We start from the raw sequence: 13867 nt of genomic DNA, 5'->3' as shown, positions 1-13867 counted from the left end.
ATTCCCAAGGATGTAGTCTAGAAGGGCTGCCATATGCCAAGGTCACCCTGCTTTCCAAAGATTGCCTCTTGATACCTCATAGCAAATTTCCATTTTAATGAATATCAAGAAAATACTGGAATCTGTTATTTCTGGAACTGATGATTCATTTGGAATTGTCTAGAAGTCCCAAACATTTCCAAGGAGACAGCGTTATTTCATGAATTGCCTTGCTCCCAATATCTACCTTTCAAAGTTTAAACACAGAAGACACAGATCCTAGGTATAGATTATTCAAATATATTGAAGATATCAAGTTTCATTTCAAGGGAATTAGGTTAAACCTGGCATCAGTTACTTTCTCCTTTTTAAAGAAGTGGGCTAATTAATGCAAATGAAATAAACAAATCTTTTAAAGAGGAGAGAGTATGAGGTTTGCCTGGTACAAGGTCTGAAGTTAAGATACTGGGCCATTTGCTCAATTTTTTTTCTTTAAGAAAAGCTGTGATGTGAAGCAAATAATTCCCGTCTCACAAAATTTTTGTGACAAGAGGTAACTCAGGTGAAAGTTCTTTATAAACCATGAAGGATTAAATAGTGTGATTTTGTTAGTTTAGAGGTAAAGATGCAGTTGGGGTGATGACATAGGTAGCATTTACAGATAGCTTTTCCAAGGCAGGTAAAGCCAACGGTGGGCTTTCAGAGAGTAGAAAATCTTAAAAGAACAGGAATAGAAAATGACCGACATAAGATCTCACTAACTTGTATTGACCTGTATGAAAAAGACACTATTGATGACATAATTTGAAACACGAAAGTATGAGAGTATCTGTTTTTGCCATGTGGTGGCCAGCCAAGTGGATCAATGAGGGGAATGCGTGCCATTTAGTGGTGGGATGGTGAAGGTGGGATACAGAAGGTAGATGTGTTCTTGTTTCTACATGTGTTTACACTTTATTATTTTTGGGAAAATAAAGCAGCTCATCAGGCATAACCTCAAAATCTTCCTGACATTGGAATATGTCAGACACTTCAGAACATCCATTTATGGCAATCTTACAGAGTAGGGATCAATCATTAAGGTTGCTCAAAGGCAAATGAGCTCTCCAAACCCCTCCAGTCTCCCTGATACCCTGTTCTCTTATCCTTCCTTGTGGCTCAATAATGGAATGGCAGAATTAGAAATCAGATGTCTTGGGAAGAAAATCAAACTGTTATGTGACTCTAAGCAATACTGTCATATAGAATCTGCATGTAGAATTTAGGAAAAATGTATTGCCCCATCAAATTCTGAAAGCAAGCACAGAGCAAGATTATAAAGAGCAAATACCATTTTCAGTTTTATAATCTTTAGTATTTAATACCAGGGGATCAAGGATTGGTACTTTACAGTTCTGTGGCCTTTTGAAATTCTACCTTTTACTTTTCTTCCAGACTTTGTTTTTAACTTTGTTGTGAATACGGTGCTAAATAAAATAAAGTGCTAAATCCATCATGGCTGTACCTGTGGTTTCCTTAATCTTGGGGAGCCGATGGCATCCATCTCTCAATGTGCCAAACAGGGGTTCGGTGTTAATGGCTGTGTGCAGAGCAGGCACTGTCATCCGTGGACACATCCCTTCTGTCTGTGGGTGCAGTTCCTTAAAGGTGGCTCCGTGGTTGGGAAGCCCAGGGGCTCGCTCCTCTGAAGGAATGTAATTCACGCCTTTCCCAGAAGTGTCAGGAATCAAGTGCTTCCCCAGGGAGGGACAGAGCGGCGACTCCACGGGTGTGGCGCAGGCGCTGCCACTGCTGCCCGTGCCACAGCCTGCATCCACTGAAGAGCCTTGGGAGCTCTGCAGAGAAAAATGGCCCTCGCTTTGAAGCGATGACATCCGCTTGGCTAAGTGGTAGTCGCAAAGACGGGCCACACCCTCATCAGCCTCAGGAAGCTTGGAAGGATGGTCGCAGGTGGACGAGTCAGCGTCCTCTGGGTTATCTAAGTCTTTGGCTGAAGATGCACAGGTCATGTCAGTTAAGAAGCGGTCCCCTTGACCAAGACCTGAGCCATCACTGGCTTCTCCATCAGGAGCTCCTTCTTCCTTCCCTTCGGCCTCCCTTGCCCCAAGACCAGAAACTCTTGGAAAGGTTTTCCCCGATGCTGCTTCCAATCCACTTTTTTCAGCTATTCCACCTTCAGTGGCCACATACCATCTTTGGCTGTCCTTGCGAAAGGCAGTTCTCTCCAGATTAAAAGTGCTCAGGTGTTGACTGTCCCGTGAAGACACAGTACCAAATTTACCACTGGCATCCTCCTCCATCTCTGCTGTTTTGGTCCCCTGTTTTTTTCCTGTTGTGCTCGCATTAGGGGGTGCCTTCCCCTCACCATCGGCCAGCTTGCTTTTCCTTTTGCTAGTGCAGGAGTATGCCACCGACCCCATGTGCAGTTTGCTGAAATAGTCAGTGACCGACTTAGTCTCCATGGTTTCAGGCTCCATCTCCATGTGGTCTGAGTGAAGTAACTGCTTGGAAGGCACAACTTTGGGCGGGAGGTCGGTTGCTGGCCTAGCAGCCAGGGCGTGTGAGGACTTTGGAGGTAAGCCCCCAGTGGGGGTTTTGGAGGCCGGGAACTCGGTCTGTTCTTCTGCAAGGGGGTGGTAGCCTTCGTGAGTGGCCAAGAACATGCGGGAGAGGTTTTCTGACTGTTTTTGTGCTGTGGCCAGTTCAGAACTCTCAGTCATTTCAGAAGAGTTAGTTTCATTGCCCGAGTCTGACGAAGACTCAGGACTATAAGCCCGCAAGATGGCTACACCTGCATGCCGTAAAAAACAAGAACTGATTAATGGATGCATCAGAGGCACTTGGAGACATGTAAGAAAATGGGACTCGTTATCATTAAAACAAAATACCAAGTTTTTCCCTTTTCAGTAAGGACTCTGAGTTTATTGCACAGTTGTTCCAGAAATGGGGGAGAGATGTGCCTTATGTTTTTTTTAAAAACAAACAAACAAAAAACCCAAAGGAAATCACATACACACACACACACACACAAAAACAAACCCCATGATGGTAGTTTCAGCACATTTATGAAATGGGACATGTGTGAAATGGAGAACACCACGTAACAGGACTCCAAGGGCAAATGGCTTGGAAGGATGGAATGATATGGTTATCAGTGAATGAATGTAACAATTGTGAAAGAACCTGAATTGTCACTGGTCTGCTGTTCTTCTGACACGGATAGAGCCTCTAGAGCTCCCAGCGTGGAGACGACGGCATTATCCAGTCCCTTCTCACACTTGCCTTCGGTGCTGGTGGGCACAGCGTCAATGAGGGACACGGGGATCTCATCATTTTGCAGGCTGCTGCCTTTCTCCTTGTCCTCGGTGAAGGAAGCTGCCTGGGTCTGAGAGTCCTCTTCATCTGAACTGTCTCTAAAGCCAGGTGGGGGTGCAGCAATGGCCATGTTCAAAGAACGCAACAGGAAGTCATCCTCGTTGTCATCACCTTCTGGAGGGGGTAGGGATGTGAGGTCGATGATGTCATCACTTGACCCAGACAGGTTGAGGATGGCTGGCTGGTTCATCTCCCCCACCACAAGGTCCTCCTCGCAGCTCACCTCGTCCTCGTCCTCTGCGTCATCGGTGTTTTCTGCGTAACAGATGTCATGCAAGAGGGGCTCCTCAATCCCCTCCGTGGCCTGGAAGCTCTTCACATCGCCTATGTTTGCATACACAGAATTTTCCACAAACTGGATGCCCTCTGCATCTGGAGTGAGATCCAGGCCTTTCATGTCATTGGCACTGCCGATGTAGAGATTTCTCTGCTTCTCCAGCATTTCAGGACTCTCATCTAGTAGCGTTTCATAGCCGAGAGTTGGGGGACTAATACCATCATCCAAGGTGAAGTCTCCAAAAATAAAGGACACTTTAGCTCCTCTAGGAGATTCCTGTGCTTTCTTCAGAGTTTCTGGTCCTGAGAGGGTCAATAGGGACCGCTGAGCTAGACTTCTGTAGTCCGCCTCACAGGGGGCCTCCCCGGGCTGGCTCAGCTGCTGGTTAAGTCCATCTGAACTATAGGCGTTGTCTATGTACAAGTGCCGGTGCTCTTTTGGACACATGGTGCTGTCTGTGATCTCCACCGCCTTCTGCTTTGAATCTATGTATGTTATCTGGGCTTCTTGTTCCCCTTCGCCAATAAAGGTTGTCATTTGGGGTATACAGTTCCAATCTGGACCAAGGAGGTTATGCTTCCCCTTGTTTTCAGTTCCTGAAGAGAAAGAATCATGCAAAGACACATTACTGTGCTGTCTGGTTCTGGGTGGAGGGCGGGGCTCATCTCTGGTTTTTAATTTCATGCCTTGTAGCATCACTTGTGTAGACACAGGTTTACAGCTACCCAAATATAGTACTTGTCAATTCGGGTGTAAGAATTCCTGGGTTAGGAGAACCGACCTTAGCAAAATTGACACTGCATATTGATACTGCATAAACTAGAATTGCTATTTGATCAAATGTAATATCATCTGGGGGTAGGGAAGTATAGCTTAATTCCATCTGACCCTTGGTTCTGTTATTAAAAGGCTTCATTTATATCTACAAATGTGAATATACAACGTGCCTTTTACAACCCTTAAAGGTGAGATTTCAGTAGGCTTTTATTTCAGAAAATAGATTTTCCTTTTCTTTGTAAAGTGAGATCTAATATTCCTTAATTTGTGGAGGAAGATAATGAATGTTTTCCTCATTGAGTTCACAGATGGTCAAAGATTGTCACAGTTTTACCATACATTTTTTTTAGGAAATTAACATTACATATTATAATAATCGTATAAAACTTCTGTCTTCAGTTTTTTGATATCCTAGTGGATGTTAAAATATTCATGTATAAATGTCAGTATGCATGCCTGTGTGTGTATGTATATAAAATGCCTAAGGTGGAGTAGTTACAGGTAATGTACTTTTCTCTGTAATTTCTAGGCATAATTAATATTTAGATTAATTTCCATTTTTATTTGTATCATGGGAACTCTTGAAGATTTGATGTTCCTTGTGAATTAAAACGACAAAACCCCAGTTGAAATACTATTATTGTGTTTGCTCTTCAAGGGTGTTTCAATCTGGAATTTTGATGTAGGGATTTGCTCTGATATTTAACAAGACAGAGAACTAGGTTATTCTGTTGATACTGCCTTGTAGATTCCAGAGGCAACATTCTGAGAAAATTTTAGGGCCATACTATTCTCCCATCTGTTCCCTCAAATAGCACAAGTTTGTGTAACTGACATCAGATGTGCAAGACATATGGGGGAAAAGTACAGCTTTACCAAAGAGGTTTCTGCTCCCCACAAATCATGCAATGGACTTAATGCTGAACAATTCTCAGGGTCATTTTAACAAATTCATGTATTTTCATGAACAGTAAGAGATAAAATTTTGAAGACATTGAATTATACACTGGCCATATTTGCATTTTACCTTACAATAAATAAACCTTGTTGGGGGTTCAGCATTATTGTATTAAAAACAACAGTTTAGATTATGACTGGGTGTGCCTGTGGGGCGAAGTGTGTGTGTGAGTGTGGATTGTTGCAGGAGGAACCGTAGTTCAGCAAAGTTGCATTGTAACGCAGCTTTAGGCCAGGGCTTGGCAAATATTTTCCGTAAAGGCAGGCCCAGATGGTATGTATTTTGGTTTTGTGGTCTAACCATTCAATTGAGCAACTACTCAACTTGGCTGTTTTAACATGAAAGTAGCCATAGATGCTACGTAAACAAATGGGTGTATGGGTTGAATGGTGGCCCCCAAAAGATATGTCCACTCTGTGAATGTGACCTTATTTGGAAAAATGTCTTGCAGAGTTAAGGATCTTGAGATGAGATTATTCATAATTATCTGCCTGGGCCCTAAATTCAACGGCAGAGAGAGATTTGGGCCACAGAGAAGAGGAGATGGCCATGTGAAGACAGAGGCAGAGACTGGAATTACGCAGCTACAAAGAACGCTGGTGGCCACCAGAAGTGGGAGGAGGTAAGGAGAAACCCTCCGCTAAAGCCTTTGAAGGGAGCATGACCCTGTTAACATCCTGGTTTTGAACTCATGGCTTCCAAAAATGTGGGAGAATAAGTTTGTGTTGTGTAAAGCTCCCAAGTTTGTGAGAATTTGTTCCAGCAGCCTTAGGAAAGTAAAACAATGTGCAGGGTTGAGTTCCAATAAAACTTTATTTGCAAGAACATGATTTGGCCCATTGACCATAGTTTGCCAACTCTGGTTTAGATGAACGAGAAAACTGAATAGGTCAGCAGGCTCAAAGCCCGTTGATGGATACTTACTGAGACCCTCCTAAAGCTCAGAGATGCATACCTATGTGTGGCCATGGATTTTGAAAGTGGTTAAAGGCTAATTATCAGGATAGGGAAGAAGAAATGGGGGCTCTTTCTTATTGGAGATCTTGACTAAGGTCTGGGATCAATTTGAAGTGAGACCAAATATGTGCTGCTGGGTGTGGTGGCTCATGCCTATAATTCCAGCACTTTGGGAGGCCAAGGTGAGCGGATCACCAGGTCAGGCGTTCGAGACCAGCTGGCCTACGTAGTGAAACCCCATCTCTACTAAAAGAAATACAAAAAATCAGCTGGGTGTGGTGGCGGGCGCCTGTAATCCCAGCTACTGAGGAGACTGAGGCAGGAGAATTGCTTCAACCCAGGAGGCAGAGGTTGCAGTGAGCCGAGATCATGCCACTGTACTCAGTCTGGGCGACAAAGCGAGACTTCGTCTCAAAAAATAAATGTGCTCAATCTGGCTTCTTCCCAGAAGGATCTACTGATTTGGCTTCCTGGAATAATTTTGGAGACGTGGAAGAATGTCGGTTAGGGGCTGGGATCTATTCTGTAGCCCAGTCTCCTACAGAGTGGAAGGAGAGAATGGACTAGGGAAGACTTATGTTCTGTGTTTCTTGACTCTCAGATCTTTTGGGAGTTTCTGAAGAGCAGAGAGTGCTTTTAGCCATTAGAGTATGCTAGGCCAAGACTGCTGTTCAACCTAGGTCTGTCATTTTCTTTTTGGAAGGTGCCCTCTTTCCCTTATCCTTGCTTCTCTCTCTCTCCACCTACCTCGAGCCTTCTGTCTTTGATAATGGGGAAAGGTATTTGAAACTGGGAGACATGATGGTGAGACTGAAGTCCCATTCTTTCCCCACAATAAGAATACTTTCTGTTACTAAGTTTTTGCCTCTTGCAGTTCTATTAAACCGTATGTTGTGGGTCACTAGGAATCGGACAGAGTGGAGACCCTTATAACTGTAAGCATGTTTAGAACAGTAGGTTTGGATTTCTTCATACACCTCTACAATCTTTATAATCCACGAGGAAAGGATTGATCTTCAAGATAAACTTTACAATTTGAAAATAAAAAGCCCAAAACTGGTTTTCCAATAGAAAACAATTGTGTAAAATTGCTTAACTGCTCATTGGAATTTCTTTTCTTTTTTTAGAGACAGGATCTTGCTTTGTCACCAGGCTGGAGTGCACTAGTGCGCTTGGCTCACTAAAGCCTTGACCTCCCGGCTAACGTGATCCTCTCGCCTCAGCCTGCCACGTAGCTGGGACGACAGGCGTATGCCACCACACATGGTTAGTTTTTAAATTTTCTTTTGTAGACGCAGAGTTTCACTTTGTTGCTCAGGCTGTTCTCAAGCTCCTGGGCTCAACTGATCCACCCACCTGGGACTCCTCAAGTGCGGAGACTACAGGCATGAGCCACTGTGCCCAGCCTTCATTGGAATTTAAAAGGTCAGCATTAAATTGCTCTAAATCTCCTAGCTCAATGAAAACATGTGGTCATAAAAATGTTTGCTGCCTGTTGGGCATGGTGGCTCACTCCTGTTAATCCCAGCACTTTGGGAGGCAGAAGTGGGCAGATCAGAAGGTCAGGAATTCAAGACCAATCTGCCCAACACGGTGAAACCCTGTCTCTACTAAAAATACAAAAGTTAGCTGGGCATGGTGATACATGCCTGTAATCCCAGCTATGTGGGAGGCTGAGGCAGGAGAATCGCTTGAACCTGGGAGGTAGAGGTTGCAGTGAGCCGAGATCACACCATTTGTACTCCAGCCTGGGCAACAGAGCGAGACTCCATCTCAGGGGGGAAAAAAAAATGTTTATTGCCAAACCCAGTGAACACCTGTCACTTCCTTTTTATTCTTTCCTTTTCTGTATTTTTGAGACGGTCTTGCCCAAGCTGGAGTGCCGTAGCACAATCTCCACCTCCCGGGTTCAAGCAATTCTTTTGCCTCAACCTCCTGAGTAGCTGAGACTACAGGTGCATACCACTATGCCTCACTAATTTTTGTATTTTTACCAGAGGTGGGATTTCACCATGTTGGCCAGGGTAGTCTCTATCTCCTAACCTCATGATCTGCCCACCTCGGCCTCCCAAAGTGCTGGGATTACAGGCGTGAGCCACCACACCTGGCCTTCTGTATTTATTTGTAAACGTTTATGTGTTTCTATCACTTCCTAATTTTTAGAGGTGTAGTCCTTGCTCACTACAGCCCTGACCTCCTAGGCTTAAGGTATCTCCCACCTCAGCCTCCCGTGTAGCTGGGACTACAGGTGTGTGCCACCACACCTGGCTAATTTTTATAATTTTTGTAGAGACGGGGTCATCCTTTGTTGCCCAGTCTGGTCTCAAACTCCTGTGCTCAAGTGATCCTCCTGCCTCAGCCTCCTAAAGTGTTGGGATTATAGGCATGAACCACTGCACCCAGCATCTATCTCTGTCATTCTCAGTTCTTTCTGCCACTGTTTTTCTTTCACTGCCAGTTATTAATAGTCATTTTAGATGATGTACCCTAGTTGTTTTTTGCTAATCCTTGCAAGCTAGTTTTTTTATCCCATTTTACAAATGAAGAAACTCAAGCTCAGATTGATTTGACCTGAAAGTCCAAGTGTTGCCTTCTAACATGGTTTGTCCATCTCTCCTTGTTTCTGGATTCCCTTTTTCTATGCCTGTGCTGCTTCCACTCACTGGCCATCGTAGTAAACTGGGTGGGTCTGTATGCATGTGAGAGTGTGTCTACATATTGCAATATATTTATGGAATAAAGATGGATGTTTCTGCTCAGTTTAACAGTGAGAGAACATCCTTCTCTTTTTTCCTCCCTTCATTTTCTCAGAGAAATATGGGGTTAAGGGGGAGAAAAAAAGAGAGGCAACAGTAAAATTTGTTTTTAAGAATCCCACTTTCTTTAAAAAAAAAAAACAAACCCCAATTATGGAACCTCTGGCTATAATTTTTTTTAGCCAGTCAGGGGCTGTGCCTACAATGGTGGCATCAGTCTGTCAGTGACATTTACTAAGCATCCACTGTAGATGAAGGAAAATGCTTAAATAACTAAAGAAAACATGTCCTAAAACCAATGAAAACCACCTACTGTCAAAGGAATAATCAATTTAACATTTGCAGCACTCTCTGTCCTCACTTTTGGGGTCCTTTTGTTCTGTCAAGTGACTGAATTGAATTATTTGATGTCTTTGCCATCTGGGTGCTCCCATTATGGATCCAAGATGGCTTCAATTCTCTTCTAGTGCCCCCAAGTCCAAGTGCTAGGCAATAACCATGTCTTCCTGTTTGTAAAGTTCCCAGAATCCTGGGCATAAGTCTTGTCAGGCCTCCAAGCCTGGCCATTATAGCCTTGGTGACCTGCACGTACACCTCTGGATGGTCCCCAGGAGCCAGAAAGTCTGAAGTAACCACAAGTAACCAAGTGGTCACAGAAAGAAGTAAAACAAAAAACTTGTTCCTGCCTCCACTAATTGCTCTCCCGCTACAACCTACAACCATTGTTCCTGCTCAGCCTTGTGGAATTTCCACCCTGGACATTAGGTTTCTCAAGACCCCACCCCTATAACTGTAATTTACCTACCTTCCCCTCTGCTTGTAATCGATAACCCCCACCGTTACAATCATGCCTGTTTATAATAAATGCCCCCTACCCTTGTGACCATGCATCCCCTGATGCCCTTCCCCTCCCTTAAATAGATTACCACGTTTAACTGACCATTGCCCCAACCTATAAAACCAACTCCTATCCCACTGTGCTCCACTGACTCTCTTTTCAGACTCAGCCCGCCTGCACCCAGGTGAATAAACAGCCATGTTGCTCACACAAAGCCTGCCTGGTGGACTCTTTACCCGAGTGACACGCCTAACATTTGGTGCCAAAACCTGGGACAGGGGAACTTCTACTCCTTGTGCTCCCTCCGTGAAGAGACCTACCTATGACCTAGGCTCATCAGACCAGCCCACGATCCACTCACCATCCTCAGATCAGGTAAGCAGTTTGCCTCCACTCTTCTCTTTAGCCCTTCTCACTACCTGTCAGCCTCCTCCTCCTTTCAGTTTCATTTTCCTCTACCTTTCAGTGGAGACAAGAAAGACAGGACTTTCTGAGAGGTTCATGACCAGAAAAAATCCTATGTGGATCATGGAACCGGGAAGACAGTCTTCCCTTGGTGACTGATCATTGCGGAGACATCTGCTCTGGTCACTCACTTGCACTCACTCCTAGGTGATGGATCAATGTGGGGGCACCCCTTTAACCAGTTCACCCCAGTTACAGACCAAGATTTAGTCTGGGATGCCTGCTAAGCTGCTTGGTCTTCCATTCACTTTCCTTGTCTCTGCCGCCCTCTGTTCCTCCCTCCTCTCCCTTAGCCTGTGTTCTAAAAAAAAAAACCCCTCAAACCTCTCTGGCTCTCACCTGACCTAAAACCTAAGTGTCTTATTTTCTGCAATACTGCTTGGCCACAATATAAATTGGACAATGGATCTAAATAGCCAGAAAAACGGCACTTTCAATTTTTCTCTTCTGCAACACCTAGACAATTTTTTGTCAACAAATGGGCAAATGGTCTGAAATTCCCTATGTCCAGGTTTTTGTCAACAAATGGGCAAATGGTCTGAAATTCCCTATGTCCAGGTATTTTTTTTTAACATTCCAATCCCTCCCTAATCTCTGCTGTCAATGCAACTCATCCCAAATTTTCCTTCTCTCCCTTACATTCACTCCTATGTCTGCCAGTGATTCAGAATCCTCCTTGTCCATTGACCCTTCTGACCTTTCTTCTCCCTCTATGTCGGAACCAGACCCTAATCCAGGTGGTAACCCCGACCCCCCGCCCAGAGCCTGCCTCCTCTGCCCTCAACCCACCTCCTTATGCCCTTCCCGTGACCTCTCTACCTCATACCCTATCAGGCTTGCAGTTTAGCCTGGGGCTAACTCCTCTGCTCCTGCCCCCAAATTCCCCCTTAGAGAGGTGGCTGGAGCCTAAGGCATGGTTAGGGTACATATTCCTTTTTTTTTTTGAGACGGAGTTTCGCTCTTGTTACCCAGGCTGGAGTGCAATGGCGCGATCTCGGCTCACCGCAACCTCCGCCTCCTGGGTTCAGGCAATTCTCCTGCCTCAGCCTCCTGAGTAGCTGGGATTACAGGCACGCGCCACCACGCCCAGCTAATGCTTTGTATTTTTAGTAGAGACGGGGTTTCACCATGTTGACCAGGATGGTCTCGATCTCTTGACCTCGTGATCCACCCCCCTCGGCCTCCCAAAGTGTTGGGATTACAGGCGTGAGCCACCGTGCCTGGCCCCCTTTCTCTTTATTATCTTACCTGGAGTAACATAAATGTCATCCTTACTTGTCTCACCTCTGAAAAAGATTTATCACTCAATCATCCCCTCTCATTAAAAAAGCTACAGAAATAAAAATCTGGCCCTCAAACCCCACAACAAGAATTCATTAACCTCCCCTTCAAGGTGTTTAACAATAGGCAGGAAGCCACCAAGCGGCAGTGCATTTCAGAACTGCCATTGCTTGCCTCTGTCCTAAGACAAACCTCAGACCCACTACTGGCTCACAGAGACCTCAAAGCACCCAGATTCCAGTGTCCAGCCGCCCCTCCCAGACCTTGCTTCCAGTGTCAGAAACCTGGCCAATGGGCCAAGGAATGCCCGCAGCGTGGGATTCCTCCTAAGCCCTGCGCTGTCTGTGCAGGCCCCCACTGGAAGTCGGACTGTCCAGCTCACGTAGCTGCTCCTCGGCTTGGTGGTTAAAGACTGATGCTGCCTGAACATCTTGGAGGCCCCCTGGACCGGCTCGGAGGCTGAGCTTCAGGTAACTCTTACGGTAGCAGGTAAGTCCGTCCCCTTCTTAATTCAGGGCCCACCCAGTCCATGCTAACCTGCCTCCTTGGCCTCCATAACTGTTGTGGGAACTGAGGGCAAGGCCTCCAGGCCTCTCAAAACTCCCCAAGTCTAGTGTCAACGAGGCCAGCACTCCTTTTGACATTCTTTCCTAATCATCCGCACTTGTCCAGTTGCTCTGTTAGGCCAAGATATCCTAGCAAAATGGTCTGCCTCCTTAACTGTTCCTGGGTTCCAGCCACACGTCATTGCTTCCCTCCTCCCAGAACCCGTACCTCCCTTGACAGCTCCCCTTATGTTCTCCTACCTTAAGCCTAGGGTGTGGGACCCACCTCCATCCTGTTTGTGTGCCAAGACATTGCCTGGTTCCACCCCCAGCTGCCTTAACTCTCTTCTAAAGTAAATAACCCTCTTTTCCAAGGTATCCTGTGTAACCTCTCTGCCTATTCCTCCTGCCACCTTGACTGCGCCACTTCATTGCATCTATTATTTCCAACACCTGTACAAAATCCTTAACCCATTCTTGGCTAAACTAATCCAACCCAACCCTATTCCTTAAACACTGCTGAAATTCACCGTTGTGCAGTTGGAGCTCTTACACAAGAGCCAGGTCTGCGTCCTGTTGCCTTCCTCTCTAAACAACTTGACCTCTCTGTCCTAGGTTGGCCCTCATGCCTGCGGGTGGCAGCTGCCTCTGCTGTACTTCTTCCCAAGGCCTTCAAAACAGCAGGTTCTGCCTTACTCTATACAGCTCTCACAGGCTTCAGGCTTTCGCATCCTCTTCGCATCTCCCACAGCTGTTATCCGTCCCACATCTTATCCACTCTATTCACTCATTATCAACACTCCCACTGTGACTATTGCACACAGCCCTGATTTTCATCCAGCCTCTCATCTAATACCACACATAGACACAAGTCCCAAACCCTATAACTGTATCTCCCTAATTCATATAGCATCCTCCCCATTTCCACATATTTCTCTTTCCCATTCCAGACCCAGACCAAACATGGTTTATTAATGGCAGTTCTTCAAAGCCCAGTCAGTTGGCTAAAGCCGGTTATGAGGTTGTAGCCCACTCATCTATCATTGAGGCTGCCACACTCCCTCCCTCTACCACTTCTCAGCAAGCTGAACTCATTGCTTTTACCCATGCTCTTACTCTTGCTAAGAGACTACATGTAAATATCTAGACTGACTCTAAATACACCTTGCACATCCTACACCACCATGCTACCATATGGGCAGAAAAAGGTTTTCTTACCAAACAGGGGTCTTCTATTATCAATGCCCCCTTAATAAACACCCTCCCTAAGGCTGTTCTCATCCACTCTAAAGGACACCAAAAAACTTTAGATCCCATTGCCCGAGGAAATGTGTTTGCCAATGAAACAGCTAAGGCGGCAGCAAATGCACCAATATCCCCTCCTAGCGGACAATATATTCTTTTTCATCAATTACTCCTACTTACTCTCCTTCTAAATCCTTAACCTACTGGTAACTTCCCATTCAAGGCAGTTGGTTTTTGAATCAAGGAAAATTCCTTCTTCCTGACTCGCAAGCCCACTCTGTCCTTTCTTCCTTTCATAACCATGTTCATGTGGAATATAAGCATTTGGCCTGTCTCTTAGAACCTCTTACCTCCTTCCCTTCATGCAAGTACATCCTTAAAACAATTACATCTCAGTGCTCCGTCTGCCACTCT

General features: G+C 45.3%; 1 protein-coding gene across 10 annotated transcripts in view; it reads right to left on the bottom strand.

Moving 5' to 3' along the window:
* Positions 1 to 13867, bottom strand: part of FRMPD4 (FERM and PDZ domain containing 4) — a 915426-nt gene that overhangs the window by 11088 nt on the left and 890471 nt on the right. For all 10 annotated transcript variants that reach the window (XM_074391531.1, XM_074391527.1, XM_074391532.1 and 7 more), the window contains 2 exons: positions 3163 to 4227; positions 1484 to 2770 (listed from right to left, as the gene is read on the bottom strand). In XM_074391531.1, coding sequence (XP_074247632.1) covers positions 1484 to 2770; positions 3163 to 4227 — 2352 coding nt within the window. The remainder of the gene's footprint in view (positions 1 to 1483; positions 2771 to 3162; positions 4228 to 13867) is intronic.

Source organism: Saimiri boliviensis, chromosome X (assembly GCF_048565385.1).
Source record: "Saimiri boliviensis isolate mSaiBol1 chromosome X, mSaiBol1.pri, whole genome shotgun sequence".
Lineage (NCBI taxonomy): Eukaryota > Metazoa > Chordata > Mammalia > Primates > Cebidae > Saimiri > Saimiri boliviensis.
This window is presented reverse-complemented; position numbering and strand designations above follow the sequence as displayed.